At 36.9% G+C, this 18632-nt stretch overlaps 1 protein-coding gene and 1 long non-coding RNA gene across 4 annotated transcripts; one reads left to right on the top strand and one right to left on the bottom strand.

Moving 5' to 3' along the window:
• The first annotated feature begins 1414 nt into the window (after positions 1–1414).
• drd4a (dopamine receptor D4a) lies at positions 1415–18632 on the top strand. Of its 2 annotated transcripts, none has more exons than XM_048159322.1 (4): positions 1415–2470; positions 4770–4882; positions 10088–10689; positions 17298–18632. In XM_048159322.1, the coding sequence occupies exons 1-4, from the start codon at positions 2243–2245 to the stop codon at positions 17507–17509; spliced, it is 1155 nt and encodes a 384-aa protein (XP_048015279.1). In that variant the 5' UTR covers positions 1415–2242; the 3' UTR covers positions 17510–18632. The 2 variants fall into 2 exon arrangements, with proteins under 2 accessions (XP_048015279.1, XP_048015280.1); XM_048159323.1 differs by lacking the exon at positions 1415–2470 and adding an exon at positions 3737–4686.
• LOC125247825 lies at positions 13872–17390 on the bottom strand. Of its 2 annotated transcripts, XR_007180186.1 has the most exons (3): positions 17277–17390; positions 14749–14982; positions 13872–13961 (listed from the first exon to the last, which is right to left on the bottom strand). It is a non-coding gene; the product is annotated as an uncharacterized LOC125247825 (long non-coding RNA). The 2 variants fall into 2 exon arrangements; XR_007180187.1 differs by lacking the exon at positions 17277–17390 and having other exon boundaries at positions 14749–15576.

Raw genomic sequence — 18632 nt, 5'->3', positions numbered from 1 at the left:
ACTCACAATTTGGCTGAAAAAAACAGCAGGCCTTTTATAGCTACCTAAAAGGTCAACGTTCCTGCATTTGTCTTTACAACCTGGAAAGGTCAAATCATTACTTATCATAATGCAGATGAAACCTACACAGATAATCCATAGCAAAACAGATTATGGCACACAGGCTGGTCACTCTCAGTGACTGCGTACTGGACAACTGACCATATGTGTTACAAAAATGTTTTTTGAAAACAGCAGACTTGAATCAGAAAGCCAGATGACAACAAATTAACATCATTTAGTAGTTGTTTGAAGGTCAGATTTGAAAGGTTAGAGAAGCGTCTTTGCCCAGTCCAACAACCCACGTCTGCAGATCAAAGCAGCTTAGACCCAATCAAACATTTCTGCTCGCCACGGTGGAGTAAACACTAATCATGATGACAATGTTGATGATGATTATGATAATGATGTCATCAGCTTCCTCAGTGGAATGGATTATAGAGGCATGCCAATCATAATAAAGAAGACTAGAAAATTATTAATATTATTTTATTTCATTGACATGTATTATTATTACAAACTATTATTTATATTGTCTATATATTTGCACTGCATGGCCATTGTAACCAAAACATTGTTTGTTTATTGTACCATGAGCCACTGTGTCTAATGAATGGCACAGATGAATCTCACACACAAAGAGACACCTGCGTGAACTTCTACACACAACAGCCCAAATGAAAGGAGCACTAATTTGTTTTGACAAAGGTTAAACTGGCCATTTCACAAACCATAAACACACAATCCATTGTTTAAGCCCTGTCCCGCTGGCATAACCTATGGATCCTGCAGCGTGACATGCAGAACTCTTGTCTAAAATTATTTTAAACTACATATTTCCAAATATTTTATTATTATTATTAGGCAATCATTATTATTTACACACTCTAGAACTCGTATTAACTTTTCCTCATATACACTCTAAAAAATAAGTAGCCTAACATATAGGCTACTTTATCGAAAACGTCAAATATTACCCAGAATGCATTGTTTTTATAGTATAGTACTTTTGTTTATTACAATGCATTCTGGATTAGATTATTTGCCGTTTTCGAGAAAGTACGTTACCTTCTCGCAAACGTCAAATATTACCCATAATGCATTGTTTTTAGAGTATATTACTGTTTCAGTGGAAAAGGGTATTTTACTGTGTAAATTTGTTTCGTTTTTACAGCTATTTTTTTAGAGTGTAGACTACAATTATATACACTTTAATTTAAAAACTTGATAGAAAAAAATAGATAGCCTAATACTAGGAAAGAAAAAATATACATCATTTAATAATTAAGTTACTTTTCCACAGGCTAGGCGTTAAATATCGCTCGCGAACGGAAAAGCGTTAGACTGAGGTAGTAACTATAGCAACAGTAGACTTGCAGGATCGTAACGGACGACAGACCAAAACAAACAAGCTGAAGCTGTCTTTATAACACAAAACTTGAAACAAAAAACAACTTAATTTACACTCGACGAAAACTCCACAGAACGCTTCCCGAAAATGTAATATAGCCTAGCCTACTTTGTATTTATCCTTTAGTGAATACCATTATATTAGGCTATGCGCACATTGGACTAAACTTAATATCAGTGATTAGCTATTTAATGTTCACAGAAAAAAATTGCTTTTTAATGTTCAAAGAACGCAATATTTAGCCTAAACCGCCGTCTTTAAGCCACTCGCGTAAAATGTCACACCCACCGTCACGCAGATTATCGCTCCCGTGTATCGTTACGGTGAATCTAAAGAGGAGAGACACGGGACGGTCAACCGGTGAAACGCTGACACGTCACTGGCTTTATTTACAGCCCTATTCACTAACTTTAACAAGTGATGTTATTATAAAGATAAGCGTTTTCAATAACCTCAGGCAATATGAAACGCCCCAGTAACGCGGGCTAAGCCGCTTTAAGACTCTCGCGCAGGTGGATGGATGGAAATAGAAGCGCTCGGGCTCCGAGCTGAAGATCCGCGCTGTAAACCTGACAGAAAACTTTTGCCTCAAACAACGAAGAATGAACTTAGTGCTTAATGGGACTGTCAACGTCTTTCTTCCTTTAGAGACCGAGAATAACGGGACGCAAAGCGCAACGTGGAAACGTTCGGAGTTTTCAGAAACGCTCAAATAATGGCTAAGAAGAAACGTGTTTTATCGGTGAGTTTTATCAAAGGATTCCCAGATGACAGGTTATTATAGAGGCAGACATGCCTGCCAACCTCACCATCTCCAGCCACACCACGAACTACAACTTCCCAGCGCTCATATTCGGGATATTATTGATCATCATCATCATTTGTGGGAACGTGCTGGTGTGTCTGAGTGTTTACAAGGAGAAAGCGCTGAAAACAACAACTAACTATTTCATAGTCAGTTTGGCTGTTGCTGATTTGCTGCTGGCTGTTCTGGTCTTACCGCTCTTCGTCTATACAGAGGTGAGTTAAGGTGCTTCTTTACCTAGATAGTGTAATCTTGTGTAGGTGACCAGAAAACAGAAAGGTTTGTGCCTACTTTAAAACCCTGCTAAGCTGGTTTACCATGGTGATCATCTTAAATGACCAGGTAAAACCCTCCTATGGGTCAACTGTAAGTTTTGGCCACTTTCTTGCTTTTTTTTTACATGTTTGTATTTGTAAACCAAGTTTGTTTTAAGTCAGCAATTTATATAAATAAAGTATAAAGAATTGCTGAATTGAAATAAGGTGATTTCATGCTATATTTATCTAATTTTGTGTAATATTTAATATTGAGTGTGTGTATGTGTGTGTATATATATATATATATATATATTCATATATACATATATGAAATGCTGGGTTGGGTTGAAAATGGACAAACCCAGCGATTGGGTTAAATGTTTGACCAACCTGCTGGGTAGTTTTATTTAACTCAAATATTGTTTAAAAATGACTGTATTGCTTGCTTAAAATGAACCCATATATGTTGGAAATGAACATTTATTAATATGTTTATTGAATAATAATTATAAATAAACATTTATTAAAATGCTTATTAATAAATGTTCACCTTTTGATTATTATCGTTGTCTGATTTTTAATTTCCAACCTATTTTGGGTTCATTTTAAGCCAGACATATAGTCATTTTTAAACAATATTTGAGTTAAATAAAACTGCCCAGCATGTTGGGCAAACATTTAACCCAACCACTGGGTTAAAACAACCCAATCGCTGGGTTTGTTCATTTTCAACCCAGCTTGGGTTGTTTTTTACATTCATATAGGGCATATATATATATATATATATTCTTGATTTAAGAATTTTTAGATATTTAGATACGGTTTTAGCTACTAAGTTTTACGTTCATATAGGGCCTATATATATATATATATATATATATATATATATATATATATATATAAAACTTAGTAGCTTAAACCGTATCTAAATATCTAAAAATTCTTAAATCAAGAAGCATTTTCTAGACAAGTAAAAATTGTCTTGTTTATAGAAAAAAATGTCAAAATTAAGTGAGTTTTTGCTTAAAACAAGCAAAATCATCTGCCAATGAGGTAAGCAAAACAATCTTATTTCAAACCGAAAACAAGATTATTTTGCTCACCCCATTGGCAGATTATTTTGCTTGTCTTCAGCAAAAACTCACTTTTTTTCTGAAAACAAGACAATAATTTTTACTTGTCTAGAAAATGCTTCTGGATGTAAGAATTTTTAGATATTTGGACTGGAAAAAGACAAAAAATCTAAATAAGAAAAGCATTTTTTTGCAGTGAACAAGAACTGTATTAGCTTGCCATTAACTATGGTTAACAATGGTAACAGCAACCTATAATCTTTCATCTGTTGACTTGACACGCTCAATCAATCTGATCACCTGACACTTCTCCATAAAAGCGCAAGATGAACTTAGCATCAATGCTCAATTGTTACCATTGCGTGAAAAACTTTGCAGACACGCATTCATCCGGCCTGCAACGGCCCCCTCCTGCTGAGACTGTCTGTCTCTGCCAGAGCGGACATCATGAACACACATCACACAATACACATTGTCTGTCACCCCGGGATGTGGGCACGAGGTCCGAGATGTTTCCACTAAAGAGGCCTCCAAAATAACCAACGATCGGACATGCTAGTCACTGTGTCCCCTAGACCGGATTCTGAGGGCCCCAGACAAGCGGGGACAAGGTCACCGGGAGCGGAGCAAAGGACTCTGTTTGGCAGACTCTCTTCGGTACAAGGACACGAAGAAATTAAGCTCCAGTGAGTCAGCCGTGGCTTAATTACAATTTTACATGAGTCCCCTCACCACGATCTCATGGCTTCCACTTGTAGGGTGAATGTTGCTCGTTGGCATGGGAGAGAGGCCATTACCAAAAAGCAATTAAGAGTCTGTCCTCATCTCCAGGCCAATAATTAAAATGCCATTAAATCCTCCCCTCTGCTGTTTTATCTCTTTTTTTAGAACGCGTGATGCGTATCAGGTACTAAATTACCATCAGCCCGAGAGCATGTGGTGTGTGTGTGTGTGTGTGTGTGTTTGGATTGGTTGTTGTGACAACGCCAAGCGGATAATAGGGAAATTAAGGTTTCACACAGTCGCTCTGCTGTGAACAGGAGGTTAGGGAAAGGTGAAAGAGGTCAGAGAGGCATGGGAACGGACTGATTGGAAAACATGGTAAGGATAGACAGAGGCATGGATGACAGAAGCGACAAATGGGTGAAGAGTAAAAGACGGTGATTATTTTTTCTCCCTCTCAGTTCCAGGATGGAGTTTGGTCCCTTAATATGACCCTATGCGATGCACTGATGACCATGGACGTGATGCTTTGCACCGCCTCCATATTTAACCTCTGCGCCATCAGCATAGACAGGTGGGTCTGACACCAAGCCATTGCACACGTTGTGTCTGTGCATTGTTATCGTCAACTAAAATTAAAACTAAAACCATTAAAACAATTGTAATTCAGTTTGGACTGAATCTGCATGGTTTAGTAGATGAAAGCTACACTTTAGGCCCTGTTTACACCTGGTATTAAGATGCGTTTTGGTGGATCGGATCACAAGTAGATGAGGGAGACACATTCCAGTTTATACCTGGTAGTCTCCTTTGTCCACTTTCAACCACTTCTGTCCTGATTTCTTCGAGGGGAGGGTCTATGGGCAGGTAAATGTATGGGTTTTTTCAGATCTTTCGATCTAATGGATGAAATAAGCTCACGCAATTTACATATGAACACGACCAGAGACAACAGAAAAACATATGGAGAGCATCAGGTTTCGTTTTTGCTCTGACAGCCTCAAGACTGGCCGAATGAGGTGAGTGCATGTTAGAAATCAGGAATGGTGAGAGAACATTGTGCTTGGTACATTTTTCGTTTTTAAGTCCAACTTGGGTCTTCAGCCAACAAAGTTTAAATCCCATCTGGCTTGCACACTTCTCATAATGTTTACGCGTTAGGTCAGTAGACAGTGTTCAGTGGCTATTTGAACACATGAGAGTCTACACCAGGGGTTATCAACCTGTGGGGCGCACCCCCCTAAGGGGGTGCCAGAAATCGTTAAGGGTGGCGGGAGCACCTGTTAGTTCAAAAGTGAAAGTGAAATTCTCAACAAACAGCTGTAAAAGTGAGATTTTATTAGCAAATCTTTAGTCATCCACTAGAGGGGGCAATTTGACTATTCTCCCAGCTAATCGTTGGCTATAGTTACAGCAGGTTTGGTGCAACTGAATATGAGCAAAAACAACTAAAAACAAAATGGACTGGTGGCTTGTAAAATCAAAAATACCAGAGATGATCAAAACTAAGGTTAAAATGAACGAAAAACAAGCTCAGTCATCACTCTAAAGTCGGCAAGCTGTTCATATTTTTAATGTTTCAGTTTTTAACTAACCCTGTTTACACCGGACGCGATCGGCGTGATGCAACACAAAATCCCCGACAGTAAACTGATGCCTCATTCTACCAGTATTTCTGACATACTCCAAAGCGCTGCCGTTTCTTTTGACTCAAAGAACAAATTGATTTGCAATGGTCACTTTGTTGGTAGGGGGGTGCGCATCCAAAAAGGTTGAAAACCCTTGGTCTATACTATGAACACAATTGCTTTCGTAGTGTAAACAGCAAGGGTGCCACAGGAGTCCTGAAAAGTGAAGCTAAAGTGTCTTGATCGCCCCCAGGTGGCTGGATGTAGTATAGGTCATAAACCCCGCTCTCTCCATGTAATGTAATGGGACGTGAGACAAACTAAACAGCCAAACTACATATCAAATATTCATTTTAGGCCATGTTCATCATGCTGATGTTAGTTCAAGTGTTCGTTCTTTAAAGGTGCCCTAGAATCAAAAATTGAATTTACCTCGGCATAGTTGAATAACAAGAGTTCAGTACATGGAAATGACATACAGTGAGTCTCAAACTCCACTGTTTCCTCCTTCTTATATAAATCTCATTTGTTTAAAAGACCTCCGGAAAACAGGTGAATCTCAACATAACACGACTGTTACGTAACAGTCGGGATCATTAATATGTACGCCCCCAATATTTGCATATGCCAGCTCATGTTCAAGGCATTAGACAAGGGCAGCCAGTATTAACGTCTGGATCTGCACAGCTGAATCATCAGACTAGGTAAGCAAGCAAGAACAACAGCGAAAAATGGCAGATGGAGCGATAATAACTGACATGATCCATGATATCATGATATTTTTAGTGATATTTGTAAATTGTCTTTCTAAATGTTTCGTTAGCATGTTGCTAATGTACTGATAAATGTGGTTAAAGTTACCATCGTTTATTACTGTATTCACGGAGACAAGAGCCGTCGCTATTTTCATTATTAAACACTTGCAGTCTGTATAATTCATAAACACAACTTCATTCTTTATAAATCTCTCCAACAGTGTGTAATGTTAGCTTTAGCCACGGAGCATAGCCTCAAACTCATTCAGAATCAAATGTAAACATCCAAATAAATACTATACTCACATGATCCGACGCATGCATGCAGTATGAATGACGAACATCTTGTAAAGATCCATTTGGGGTTATATTAGCTGTGTGAACTTTGTTTATGCACTGTATAACTGCACTTATAGTCGAGAGCTCGTGAGGGCAGGGAGCGAGAGATTTAAAGGGGCCGCGCAGCCTGAATCGGTGCATAGTTAATGATGCCCCAAAATAGGCAGTTAAAAAAATTTATTCAAAAAAGTCTATGGAGTATTTTTAGCTGAAACTTCACAGACACATTAAGGGGACACCTTAGACTTATATTACATCTTTTGAAAAGACGTTCTACGGCACCTTTAAATAACTTTGGTTTTAGTTAGAATTTGCTGCTATAACAATGTGGGTTTTGACGTCATGATATCAAATATTTGAGCGAAGTCGTCACTGAGGCACCAACAGACTTTTTTCTGGATCTTCGGGAGGTGATTGGAGCTTTAACTTTAATTTAAACATTGTTTCACACCGACATAATGAGTTGTTCTGCAGTATTAACTGATTTTGTGTGAGTGTGGGCGGGACCTTGATATTGCAGCTCCACTTTGTGCTCACTACTGCGCAGACTCGAGACTCAAGATGTCAGCACCATATTGGCACACTGGCGACTTCTCTTACTACAATGGAAGAGAGTGAAGGTGTGTCATCCATCTTTTCTTTTTTACAGTCTATTGTAAATGCTCATGTGGTCAAATGCATCCGAACAGCCACAAAAGACCACCTACTGACCTAACGCGTAAACATTATGGGAAGTGTGCTAACCAAACAGGTTTAAACTTTGTTGGCTGAAGACCCAAATTTGATTTGAAGATGAAAAGCATACCATTCTTGATTTCTAACACACAGCGTTCAGGCGTGTTCTTGTTTTTCTGTCGTCTCTGGTTGCGTTCATATGTAAATTGCGCAAGCTTATTTTGCCTATTAGATCGAAAGCTCTGAAAAAGCCCTTACATTTACCCACCCAAAGATCCTCTCCTCGAAGAAATCAGGACAGAAGTGGTCGAAAGTGGACAAAAGAGACACCAGGTGTAAACAGGAATGTGTCTCCCTCATCTACTTGTGATCCGATCGACCAAAACGCGTCTTAATACCAGGTAGAAATGGCCTTAGAGAAAATTATTTACCATTTCTATGTAAGCATGTTTCCAATCCTTATGCAAATTAGAATTCATGCCAATGTAGTTTGCACCCACTTCCAATTAACATTTTATTTATTTACAGTCGTTATGGAAGGAAAAACTCACTGTGGTAACCCAGAAATCCCTTTATTTGGGGATTAGAGTTGTAGAAATCCAGTGTGAAAGCTTAAAGTATGTCTGTGGCTCTAGTTACTGTACGTGCGGCAGGCACAAAATGTGTAAAACATGCCTTTAAAGTCTGATGCTTGAACCAGGGTGAGGATCGATGAATCAAAATCATGCATTACACTGACATTTCACAGCTAGTTTTATATTTTGGAAGCGGTAAGGGTCACAGCAGGTTACCTTCCTAATTGTGGGTCTGTTTGAAGACACGATGAAATAGCATTTATAATAAAAGTGGCTTCCTGCTATGATTAAAAGAAGCGAAAGACTGGCAGAAAAAATGTGTTCAGAATAACTAAATGGCATTTAATTGCAGACATTACTTCGGAATTACACCCAATTCATCATTTAGACCCTCCTTTGCTGTCCTGCCGCCATTGGCCTGGCGATTCGAGTCAACCGCAGGGTCATTATCGTCCCTCCTGCCATTCCGTGTGGCTCAGCAGAAGGTGTTTTGAGAGATTAATGAGATATATGCTCAGGGCGGCACTCTTTGGAGATTCAGCAGCATGAAACTTGTTATGCAAGGAAAGGCTGCAAACGCGCCACTTGGCAGAACTCGCCACTGAATCAGCATGAAAAAGCAAAGTGTTGAGAACAGATACACAGACACTGCTGCGTTTGATTTGTGTGCAACGGCCACATGCGTCCAGAGTTGTGAGATGCTGGGATGCCTCAGGGTTCACACTCCTGCTTAGAAACCTACCCGGTCAATAATAAAGGCTCATGGCTTCTTCTTTCACTGATATGGAGATGATATGCAGCCTTGAGAACAAGTTAAATTCATAGAGAACAGTTATTATATAAAACTATAAAATTATATGCATGAATCTCACATATATAGGCATATCTCACAAATCATACTTAACACTTCACCCCCAAGATAAAAAATGTTTATTTTGCATGAAGTATATATTATTGGATATATATATATATATATATATATATATATATATGTATATATATATATATATATATATATATATATATATATTGTTTTTGTTTTTTAAAATAATAGATTTTTTTTCTCTGATATATATTATCTGATTATATATTATATATTATTGTATTTTTTTTAAGCTGTAGTTTTAAGATTTTTTTATAATAGGCATACAGTAATATATATATATATATATATATATATATATATATATATATATATATATATATATATATATATAAAACATTTAAGCACTTTCTAATCATATTTTTTAAGTACATATTCTTGTACTTTTTTAAGTTGTAATTTTCAGATTTTTTTAATAATAGGCATAAAGTGATAATTAGGAAAAAATAACATATTATTCGAAATTAAAATTTATATATGAAAATAAATATATATAGTGACATTTAAGGACTTTTTGCCCTAAATTGTCGTATGTATTTTTTCAAGCGGTAGTTTTCTTTTCTTTTTTACAATAGGCATATATATATATATATATATATATATATATATATATATATATATATATATATATATATGTATGTATGTATAGACATTTATTTGTATGACATTTAAGGAATTTTTGCCCTGAATTGTTGTATATATTATAAAATACACATGTGTTGGATATGAGTGATATTATTTGATTAGCAGATGAGGGTTCAGGGAAATAACCCACAATTGGGTCAAATCAATTGGCCAATAAGAGATTCGAGCAGTGGCTTAGCTAGCATTTACTGATGAAAGGAAGGTGTTGAGTAAGTTTTTAAATGTGTTTTAATAGTTTTGCATGGACTGTCTTGTAATACCTCATATGGTTCGCAACAGGTTTATCGCAGTCTCTGTCCCTCTTGCTTACAACCGCAAACATGTGGACCAGCGACAGATTGTCCTGCTTTCCGCCACATGGATCCTGGCCTTAGCCGTGGCCTCCCCCGTGATGTTCGGAATCAACAACGTCCCCAACCGGGACCACAGCGAATGCAAGCTGGAGGACAACAATTACGTGGTCTATTCCTCCGTCTGTTCGTTTTTCGTGCCGTGCCCCATCATGCTGTTGCTGTACTTCGGAATGTTCCGGGGCCTGAGGAACTGGGAGGAGGCGCGGAAGGCCAAGCTGAGGAGCAGCATGCAGGCCTGCAGAAAGCTTCAGGAGGCCGCCGCGTCGCTGCAGCCCCTGTCTGGCTTGCCGCCCCTGTCTAGCTTGCCGCCTCCTCTGCCGCCTGTGATCGATAAAGACCTCACTGACATTACCTTAGAGGAGCTGGACCAGGATCACTACCCCGATCCTGACAGCCCAAAGCCCGTGTCCATGCTCGCCTACCCTGTTGCGAGCTACAAACAAGATCAAAACCAGAACCGGCAAAGGAAGAGGACGAAAATAAACAGGAGGGAGAGGAAAGCAATGAGGGTGCTTCCTGTTGTAGTAGGTAAGTTAGTTAAAGTTGACATGTCTTGCTATGCTCTACATTCTAAAAAATGCTGGGTTAAAAACAACCCAAGTTGGGTTAAAAATGGACAAACTCAGCTGGGTAGTTTTATTTAACCCAGCTATTGTTTAAGTATTACTGTAATGCTTAAAATAAACCCAAAATATGTTGGAAATGAACATTTATTAATATGTTTAATAAATAATAATTAAATAATAAACATTTATTAAATTGCTTATTAATAAATGTTCACCGTTTGATTGTTATTGTTGCCTCTAGTAATTATGTGTCTGATTTTTAATTTCCAACCTATTTTTGGTTCATTTTAACCTTTAAGCTAGCCATATAGTCATTTTTAAACAATAGTTGAATTAAATAAAACTACAACTGCAAATATTTAACCCAACCACTGGGTTAAAACAACCCAATTGCTGGGTTTATCCATTTTCAACGCAGCATATTTTAGAGTGAAGTTTTTATGACCCTCTACTATTTCAGAGACTACATGAAATAATATATTAACCCTTAAACGCATACCTCTGGGGGCGTCATTCACTACCTTCCTCCTCATTCATTCAAGTTTCCTTCTTAGTATTCCTCAATCTATTCATCATAAACATTCTATTCTAGAAAAATTCAAAAAGAATGCCTGTTTTCTAATTAACTTTTTGTAAAAAGTGTGTAGGGTCGCTAGCGACCCGAGGTATGTAACAGTGTAAGTATAATTTTTCTGCGCAACAACAATTAATCTCTGATGACTCAATTGCAATTCACCTTTATTCCTCAAGGTGGCAGTGTCTGATACACAATGATGATGCGATGTTTCAATCCTAATGCACGCAGACAAAAAAAACCCCCAAAAGAATACATCATCAGCAAAACTTGAATTGGCTCAGCGATTTAAGCGGAGTCTGTTCACAATCAAATATTAGTGTCACTGTCACTTGGTAGTGGATCTGGTGAAGAAACTGTAAGAGATCAAAATACTGATTCTGAAGACGTTTTGAGAATATGGTTGAGATGGCGAATATGAGCCAGATGCTGAATGTACTGAGGAAATGTGCTCTGACGATGACAGCGATGATGGTAAAAAGCATCTGCTCAAATTTAACCCTTTCAAGTTCCAAAAGGTGATGAAATATGCTTTATTTTATTCTTTTTAGTTGTTACTAAAATATCAGAAGCATTTTATACTATTGCGGCAGTTAGAGAGGCATTCGTGTTAGATATAGATCCGGGTCGCTAAAGACCCGAATATGTAATAATGATTGGCGAAACATTCATGCATTTAAGTACAAATATTCTGTCACATCGCAGGGCCATGTAAAATGAGCTACTGAAGGCAAAAAGGTGTTAAACTGAACTAAATTGAGCTGAATAACGACACTATGTAGATCTGCATTACAGCTGAAATTGAATTTGTTGAATTATTTTACAACTTTAACCGTTATTTTCCTGTTTATTACTGTGAAGCTGCTTTGAAACAATCTGAATTGTATAAAGTTTCTATCTAAATTTTAAAAACAAAAAGGCTGATGTTTCTAACCAACCTGCAGTGCAAAAAATACTCAACATTTACATCCCTAGACTTTACATTTAAGTATTAAGTATTAAGTATTAAGTATCTAAATTCTGAGTTCAATTTGAGTACTTACATTTTTCAAAACAGCCTGCGCTAACAGTAAGCGAGTCGATATTAAACTACAAATATTGTATAGAACGAGCGTATGCACGTCAACTAAACAGCACAACCAACACTCTACTCCTATGAAGACATTTTATTTTAAAAATGTGAAAAGCTCTTTGAATTTCAAGGTGCCCTAGAATCAAAAATTGAATTTATCTTGGCATAGTTGAATAACAAGAGTTCAGTACATGGAAATGACATACAGTGAGTCTCAAACACCATTGTTTCCTCCTTCTTGTGTAAATCTCATTTGTTTAAAAGACCTCCGAAGAACAGGCGAATCTCAACATAACACTGACTGTTTCGTAACAGTCGGGATCATTAATATGTACGCCCTCAATATTTGCATATACCAGCGCATGCTCAAGGCATTACACAAGGGCAGCCAGTATTAACGTCTGGATCTGTGCACAGCTGAATCATCAGACTAGGTAAGCAAGCAAGGATAACAGCGAAAAAATGGCAGATGGAGCAATAATAACTGACATGATCCATGATAACATGATATTTTTAGTGATATTTGTAAACTGTCTTTCTAAATGTTTCGTTAGCATGTTGCTAATGTACTGTTAAATGTGGTTAAAGTTACCATCGTTTATTACTGTATTCACAGAGACAAGAGCCGTCGCTATTTTCATTTTTAAACACTTGCAGTTTGTATAATTCATAAACACAACTTCATTCTTTGTAAATCTCTCCAACAGTGTGTAATGTTAGCTTTAGCCATGGAGCACTATCAAACTCATTCAGAATCAAATGTAAACATCCAAATAAATACTATACTCACATGATCCGACGCATGCATGCAGTATGAATGACGAACATCTTGTAAAGATCCATTTGAGGGTTATAGTACTTTGTTTATGCACTGTTTTATAGTCGAGAGCTCGGGGGGCAGGGAGCGCGAGATTTAAAGGGGCGGCGCGCTGAATCGGTGCATAGTTAATGATGCCCCAAAATAGGCAGTTAAAAAAATTAATTAAAAAAAATCTGTGGGGTATTTTGAGCTGAAACTTCACAGACACATTCAGGGGACACCTTAGACTTATATTACATCTTGTGAGAGAACGTTCTAGGGCACCTTTAAAGTGTTACATTTATTTACAGTGTTACTTTTTTCACAGTTTGCTTTTATAGCCTGCCATTTGCAGATTGTTGGAAGGAGAAATCAACAGTAAATTGTTTTTTTATTTATTTAAAAAAAATCTAATTATTCAAAAAATTAATTGATGGATCACTTATTATTAATGTAGCTGCTTGACAGGGTGTTGTGAGTTGAAATAAAGAGGGAAAAAATAGTGTCTCTCTTCTAAAATGGGCTTAGAGGAGTGATTACAAACACTGTCCACATTTGCTGAAATGAGGAACTCCTTTGGCCCTCATTGGCTAATCATTCCTCACCAATCCTCCAATCCGATTATGATGTAAGCCTCACTTTAGTCCAGCAGACGGAGTGGGGGCAGCCGTCATGTTAAGACATGCACTTATCCTTTTCACGGGTTCCTGGGACGTGTCACTGATGTACCTTTGTTGTGCTCTGTACAGTACTGACAGTACTTGGCAAACCCTTTCACTCCTTGTCAATCTGAGTACAGACAAGAAAGAGGGACAGTTTAAGGTCAGGATAGGGCCGCGCCGGCTGTTCAGAAGTCACTAGAGGCTTAGTAACTTCTAGCTAGTTTGTTACTCTGTCCTTTATTTGGTTGCACCATTTGTTCTTAAAGGGATAGTTCACCCATAAATGAAAATTATCTATGCTTAACTCATCCTTAAGCCATCCTAGGTGTATATGACTATCTTCTTTCAGACGAACACAATTAGAGTTATATTTAAAAATATCCTTAGTCCTCCAAGGTTTATAATGTCATTGACATTTATTTGTTATGATTGATTTTATTTGATATGTATAACACGGACCGATGCACACAGTGTCACACTGTTTAGGTCAGATTTGAAGAGGTGTGTTGAAGAGGCACTATAACAGTAATGTATTCACATGTAAAGGAGTGTAAATGTCAACATTATCATATACTGTATGTCTAAAGGTTACTGATGCAATTTTATTCCGTTACTCTTGGTCAGAGGCTTCCGTAAATATTTCGATTATATGTAGAATTATGTTTAATGGTGCAAGGCAAAAATTTGTAGTAGTGCCCCCTTCATTTTAAAACTAGGCTAAGTTGTGACTTACGCACAGCTGATGCAAATGGACATTATTCCCACAATACACATAGCCAGTTCAAAAGATCAATCTCAGATCAAAATTTTTCGTTTTTATATAAAACATACAATTGTTTATAAAATAAAGCATAAAGCCAAGGTATTTCAGGGATAAACTTGGCGTCCTTTACAGTGACTTTCAGCCATCCTACCTGTTCTCTCTTTCCTCTCACTTCTGATGGATGATGGATCTGTGGACCCTAGACAGATAGATCATTTTTCATATTCCTCTGACGAGAGCGACCCTCCGTTAGTCCTGCGTTTATGTCTGGACCCTCTCAGAGTAGAAGTGAATAAAATAACCTTGTTTCATCTTTGATCTGAGATGCTGCTTGCTCATTTGAGAAGTTTATTTTAGTGAAGTCTCCAAAGATTGATTTAAAAGCCTGGAAAATAAAGAGGACTGGGTTAGATGTTTAGTGTGCTATTTCATAAATGTGATCCTGTAGATTTCTTTGGCTTTTAACATTTTTTTTAAAATCCAGTTTATGAATATTATGGACTTTTTTGTTTACGGTGTGTTGTTTGATTTTTATTTTCAAGTCTAATAAACTAATAAATCTTCGGGCGGCCTGTTCACACCAATGGATGATATTGTTCTGTATATTATAAACGTGCTGTAATTTTGTCATCTGGCACCTTTAAATGCTCGAGGTCCTGTCAATGTTTTCATCGTACATCAGCTGGGAAAAATCATTCTGAAAGCAATTCCAATGATATCGTTCCTCAGTGTTGTTAATGTAATAGTTGTGGTGTACTTTCCTATTCTTGTAGAATTAGAACAATTATTAAAGTTAAAGTTATTGTCCTTGGTGTGAACGGGCCTTAACGCACTTAATCAGCAGTATTACGAACACTGTCAACCTTAACGCTCAAAATGATTAATTGGTTTGAGTAGCGCAAACTTAAATTAAACAAATTAGTTCAATCAAATGAACTTTTATGAGCATTTAGAACTCTTTTTCTTTTGAGTTCACGAAACTGACACATTTTAAGTAATCTGAATTGTTTCATTGTTTTGAGTTTTATTAACTTGTTTCTTTTAATTTAGACAAACTTAAATTTAACTGAAATTGGGCTGGGATTTCTATTTCCCAGCATGCTTTACCATGGCACACAAAATTGGAGTGTAAATGCTAAAATTAAGTGTTATATGTTTTAGTGCATTATTTATGTTAGGTGGGAGATTTAGCAATGTTTAATGCTTTGCTTTGCTAATTTTGAAGAGTGCCTGTTACACTCAAAAAAATAACTCTTTGAACGAACTTAAAAAAATCATGGAAAGGATTTCCACATGATTAAGTTGCTTTATTTCAGCATTATGCAATTCTGTTATTCCAATTTAATGTACTTACATTGGGTCAACTTAATTTATTAAGGTTGATTCAACTCATTTACTATGGTTGGGCACAGCTTAATTTAATAGTGTCAGCCCAACTAATTTGCAATGTTTTGGAAAATAAATAATAAATTGTTTTCATATACATTGATTTTTACAATTAATTCTTCTTGTTTAATTTTGTGATTTATATAACTTTTGTGATGTTCTGTGTTAGAAATCTAGATGTGATGCTGGATTCATCCTAAATTGCCTTAACCAAAAGCATTGTAAAGCCTAAATTGATCATTAGTCCATTGGTGGCAATGGTTTCACAATCAACATAGGCTTACAATGCTTTTGGGAAATGCAACCACAGTGATTACTTTCTTATTAAAGTAATTTGAAAGTTTGTTAGCAGGTCCTCAACCCAAGCACAAGTGCAACAATTCACCACAATGGTAACCCCAAAACTATTAATTAACAGAAACTTTTAAATACCAACATAATAGAACAGTAAACATTAAAAAGTCTTTCCATTTTCTCATCTTCCTAAAACTGCTTAAAATAACACTTTATTTCAACATTTACACTCCTAGTTCAGCCCCTTTGCAAAGCATGATGGGAAGTGAAAATCCTGTTTGAGTCCTGGTTGGGTTTACTTGATTTAAACATGTTATTCCAATATGAAAACATCAAGTTAAGTCAAAGAGTAATCGTTTCAAGTCAATTTAACATGAATCAATCACATTTAAACCAGAAACCTGATACAATGGTGTTGAATCAAAATAAATTGAACAGCATCAAAAAATCTTTTTTTTGAGTGTAGGAAAGTGTTTCAGTAATCTCACAAATTAAGTGCGATAAGGCCCATTTATACCATGGACATTAACTATAGCTATGAAGTGTTAATTGTTCTAATTCTGTGAGAGTAAGTTAGTCCTCACCACATCTATAACGATAATGACACAGAGGAACAATATTATTTAAACTCTAGCAAACTTATTCACAAGTTTTCCTTATATTGTTTACCATAAACCTGAACAAGTTGGCAAAACTCAAAAAATTTGAGGCAATCAGTTCCATCAACATTTTTAAGTTAAGAAATTAAGTTTAAAGGTGCCCTAGAATCAGAATTTGAATTTACCTCGGCATAGTTGAATAACAAGAGTTCAGTACATGGAAAAGACATACATTGAGTTTCAAACTCCATTGTTTCCTCCTTCTTATGTAAATCTCATTTGTTTAAAAGACTTCCGGAAAACACTCGGATCTCAACATAACATTTTATTTTATTTAATTGATTGACTAAATCAATTAAATTACAAGCATTTTATTGGACAAAAATAGATCTTTTTTCACCTGACACTCTTCGATCTCCAGGTGCCTTCCTGTTCTGCTGGACACCATTCTTCGTAGTGCACACGATGAGGGCTCTCTGCGAGGAGTGCGAAATCCCTGGCAGTGTCGCTAGTATCGTGACCTGGTTGGGCTACGTCAACAGTGCCCTCAACCCCGTCATCTACACCGTCTTCAACACAGAGTTCAGAAAGTTCTTCCGGAAGTTCCTGCCGACTCTACCCAACTGCTGCTAGCCTGAGCATGCTCTCCGCTAACGGTTTACGAACAAAACATACCCAAAAGTATAAATAAACCAGACAAATGATGCTTACATGTAAATACAGCATATTGTATGACACAAATATGAAAGTATTGTTATAATGCACTAAACTGTTTGCTGCCATTACATTTTTACTTTACTTTTTAATTTTGTATGTTTACATTTTGAAAGCTGACATCAAAGGGCCTCCTGATGAAATGCAAGAAGAACGAATGTGTGTAAATAGTGCATAAAACTTGAGTTACGTGAATTGTTGCAATCACAAAATACATGCATGAAATTCACATGCATGTAAATTGTTCGTAAAATCGAGAGCCGGACAAATCAGGAAGAACTTGTTTTTGGGATGTTGTTATTGAAGCGAATACGACCAATTACGCAAAAATGGCTTTATGAACAAATTAAACATTTCGTTCTGCTTGTTTTTCACGGATGAGGCCCAGTTTATGCTTTGAAGCTTCTATGACAGGAATGTCTGTGGAACGTCTGCCATCTACGATGACCTCTGTTTGCCATTACAGTTCTCATGTGATATGCGAAGGAGCTCATCCAGCCCACGAGTCAAAGTTAGGGCGCTCATTTTGTATCTGAGAAATAAATGTTTTTCACAGTCAAGAACTAATTTGTGCTGATGTCCAGAAGACATTGAGGTTGTCCGGTCGATGCCTTTTTTATCCAAATATGTGTTCATTTTACGTATTCACTTAGTGAAAAACTTTTAAAGGACAAAATGCCCTGAACTAAGAAAATTGTGGCTGAGAGTTTTACTAAGGCGATATTGATGTGATGTTATAAACATAACAGTTAACATTGCAAAGGTTATTTATGCTGTGGTTGACAGTTTTAGGAGCAATAAATGAATAATCCAATGTCAGGCATTAGTAGGGCGTATGAATTAATCTCCAGTGTGGAGATCAAAACCGAATCCTTGCAATCAAAAGCGGTGAATATGCGAACAACCTATACTGAGGATTTTTTTTGTATGTTTCTGAACAAAATTCACTGTCAACCTGTGTAAGTTGTATTTGTTTTCATGCCTTTCACGTTATTTGTACTCTACAGGTCATGCAGTGTTCATTAAAAGCTGAGTGAATGCA

The sequence above is a fragment of the Megalobrama amblycephala genome, linkage group LG15, assembly GCF_018812025.1.
Source record: "Megalobrama amblycephala isolate DHTTF-2021 linkage group LG15, ASM1881202v1, whole genome shotgun sequence".
Lineage (NCBI taxonomy): Eukaryota > Metazoa > Chordata > Actinopteri > Cypriniformes > Xenocyprididae > Megalobrama > Megalobrama amblycephala.
This window is presented reverse-complemented; position numbering and strand designations above follow the sequence as displayed.

What these genes read in the sequence shown, in the direction of transcription:
- drd4a (XM_048159322.1), top strand. Translation starts at nt 2,243, where the DNA reads ATGCCTGCCAACCTCACCATCTCCAGCCACACCACGAACTACAACTTC. An exon ending in CGCTCTTCGTCTATACAGAG is followed by an intron (nt 2,471 to 4,769) that starts GTGAGTTAAGGT and finishes TCTCCCTCTCAG; the next exon opens with TTCCAGGATGGAGTTTGGTC. An exon ending in TGCGCCATCAGCATAGACAG is followed by an intron (nt 4,883 to 10,087) that starts GTGGGTCTGACA and finishes GGTTCGCAACAG; the next exon opens with GTTTATCGCAGTCTCTGTCC.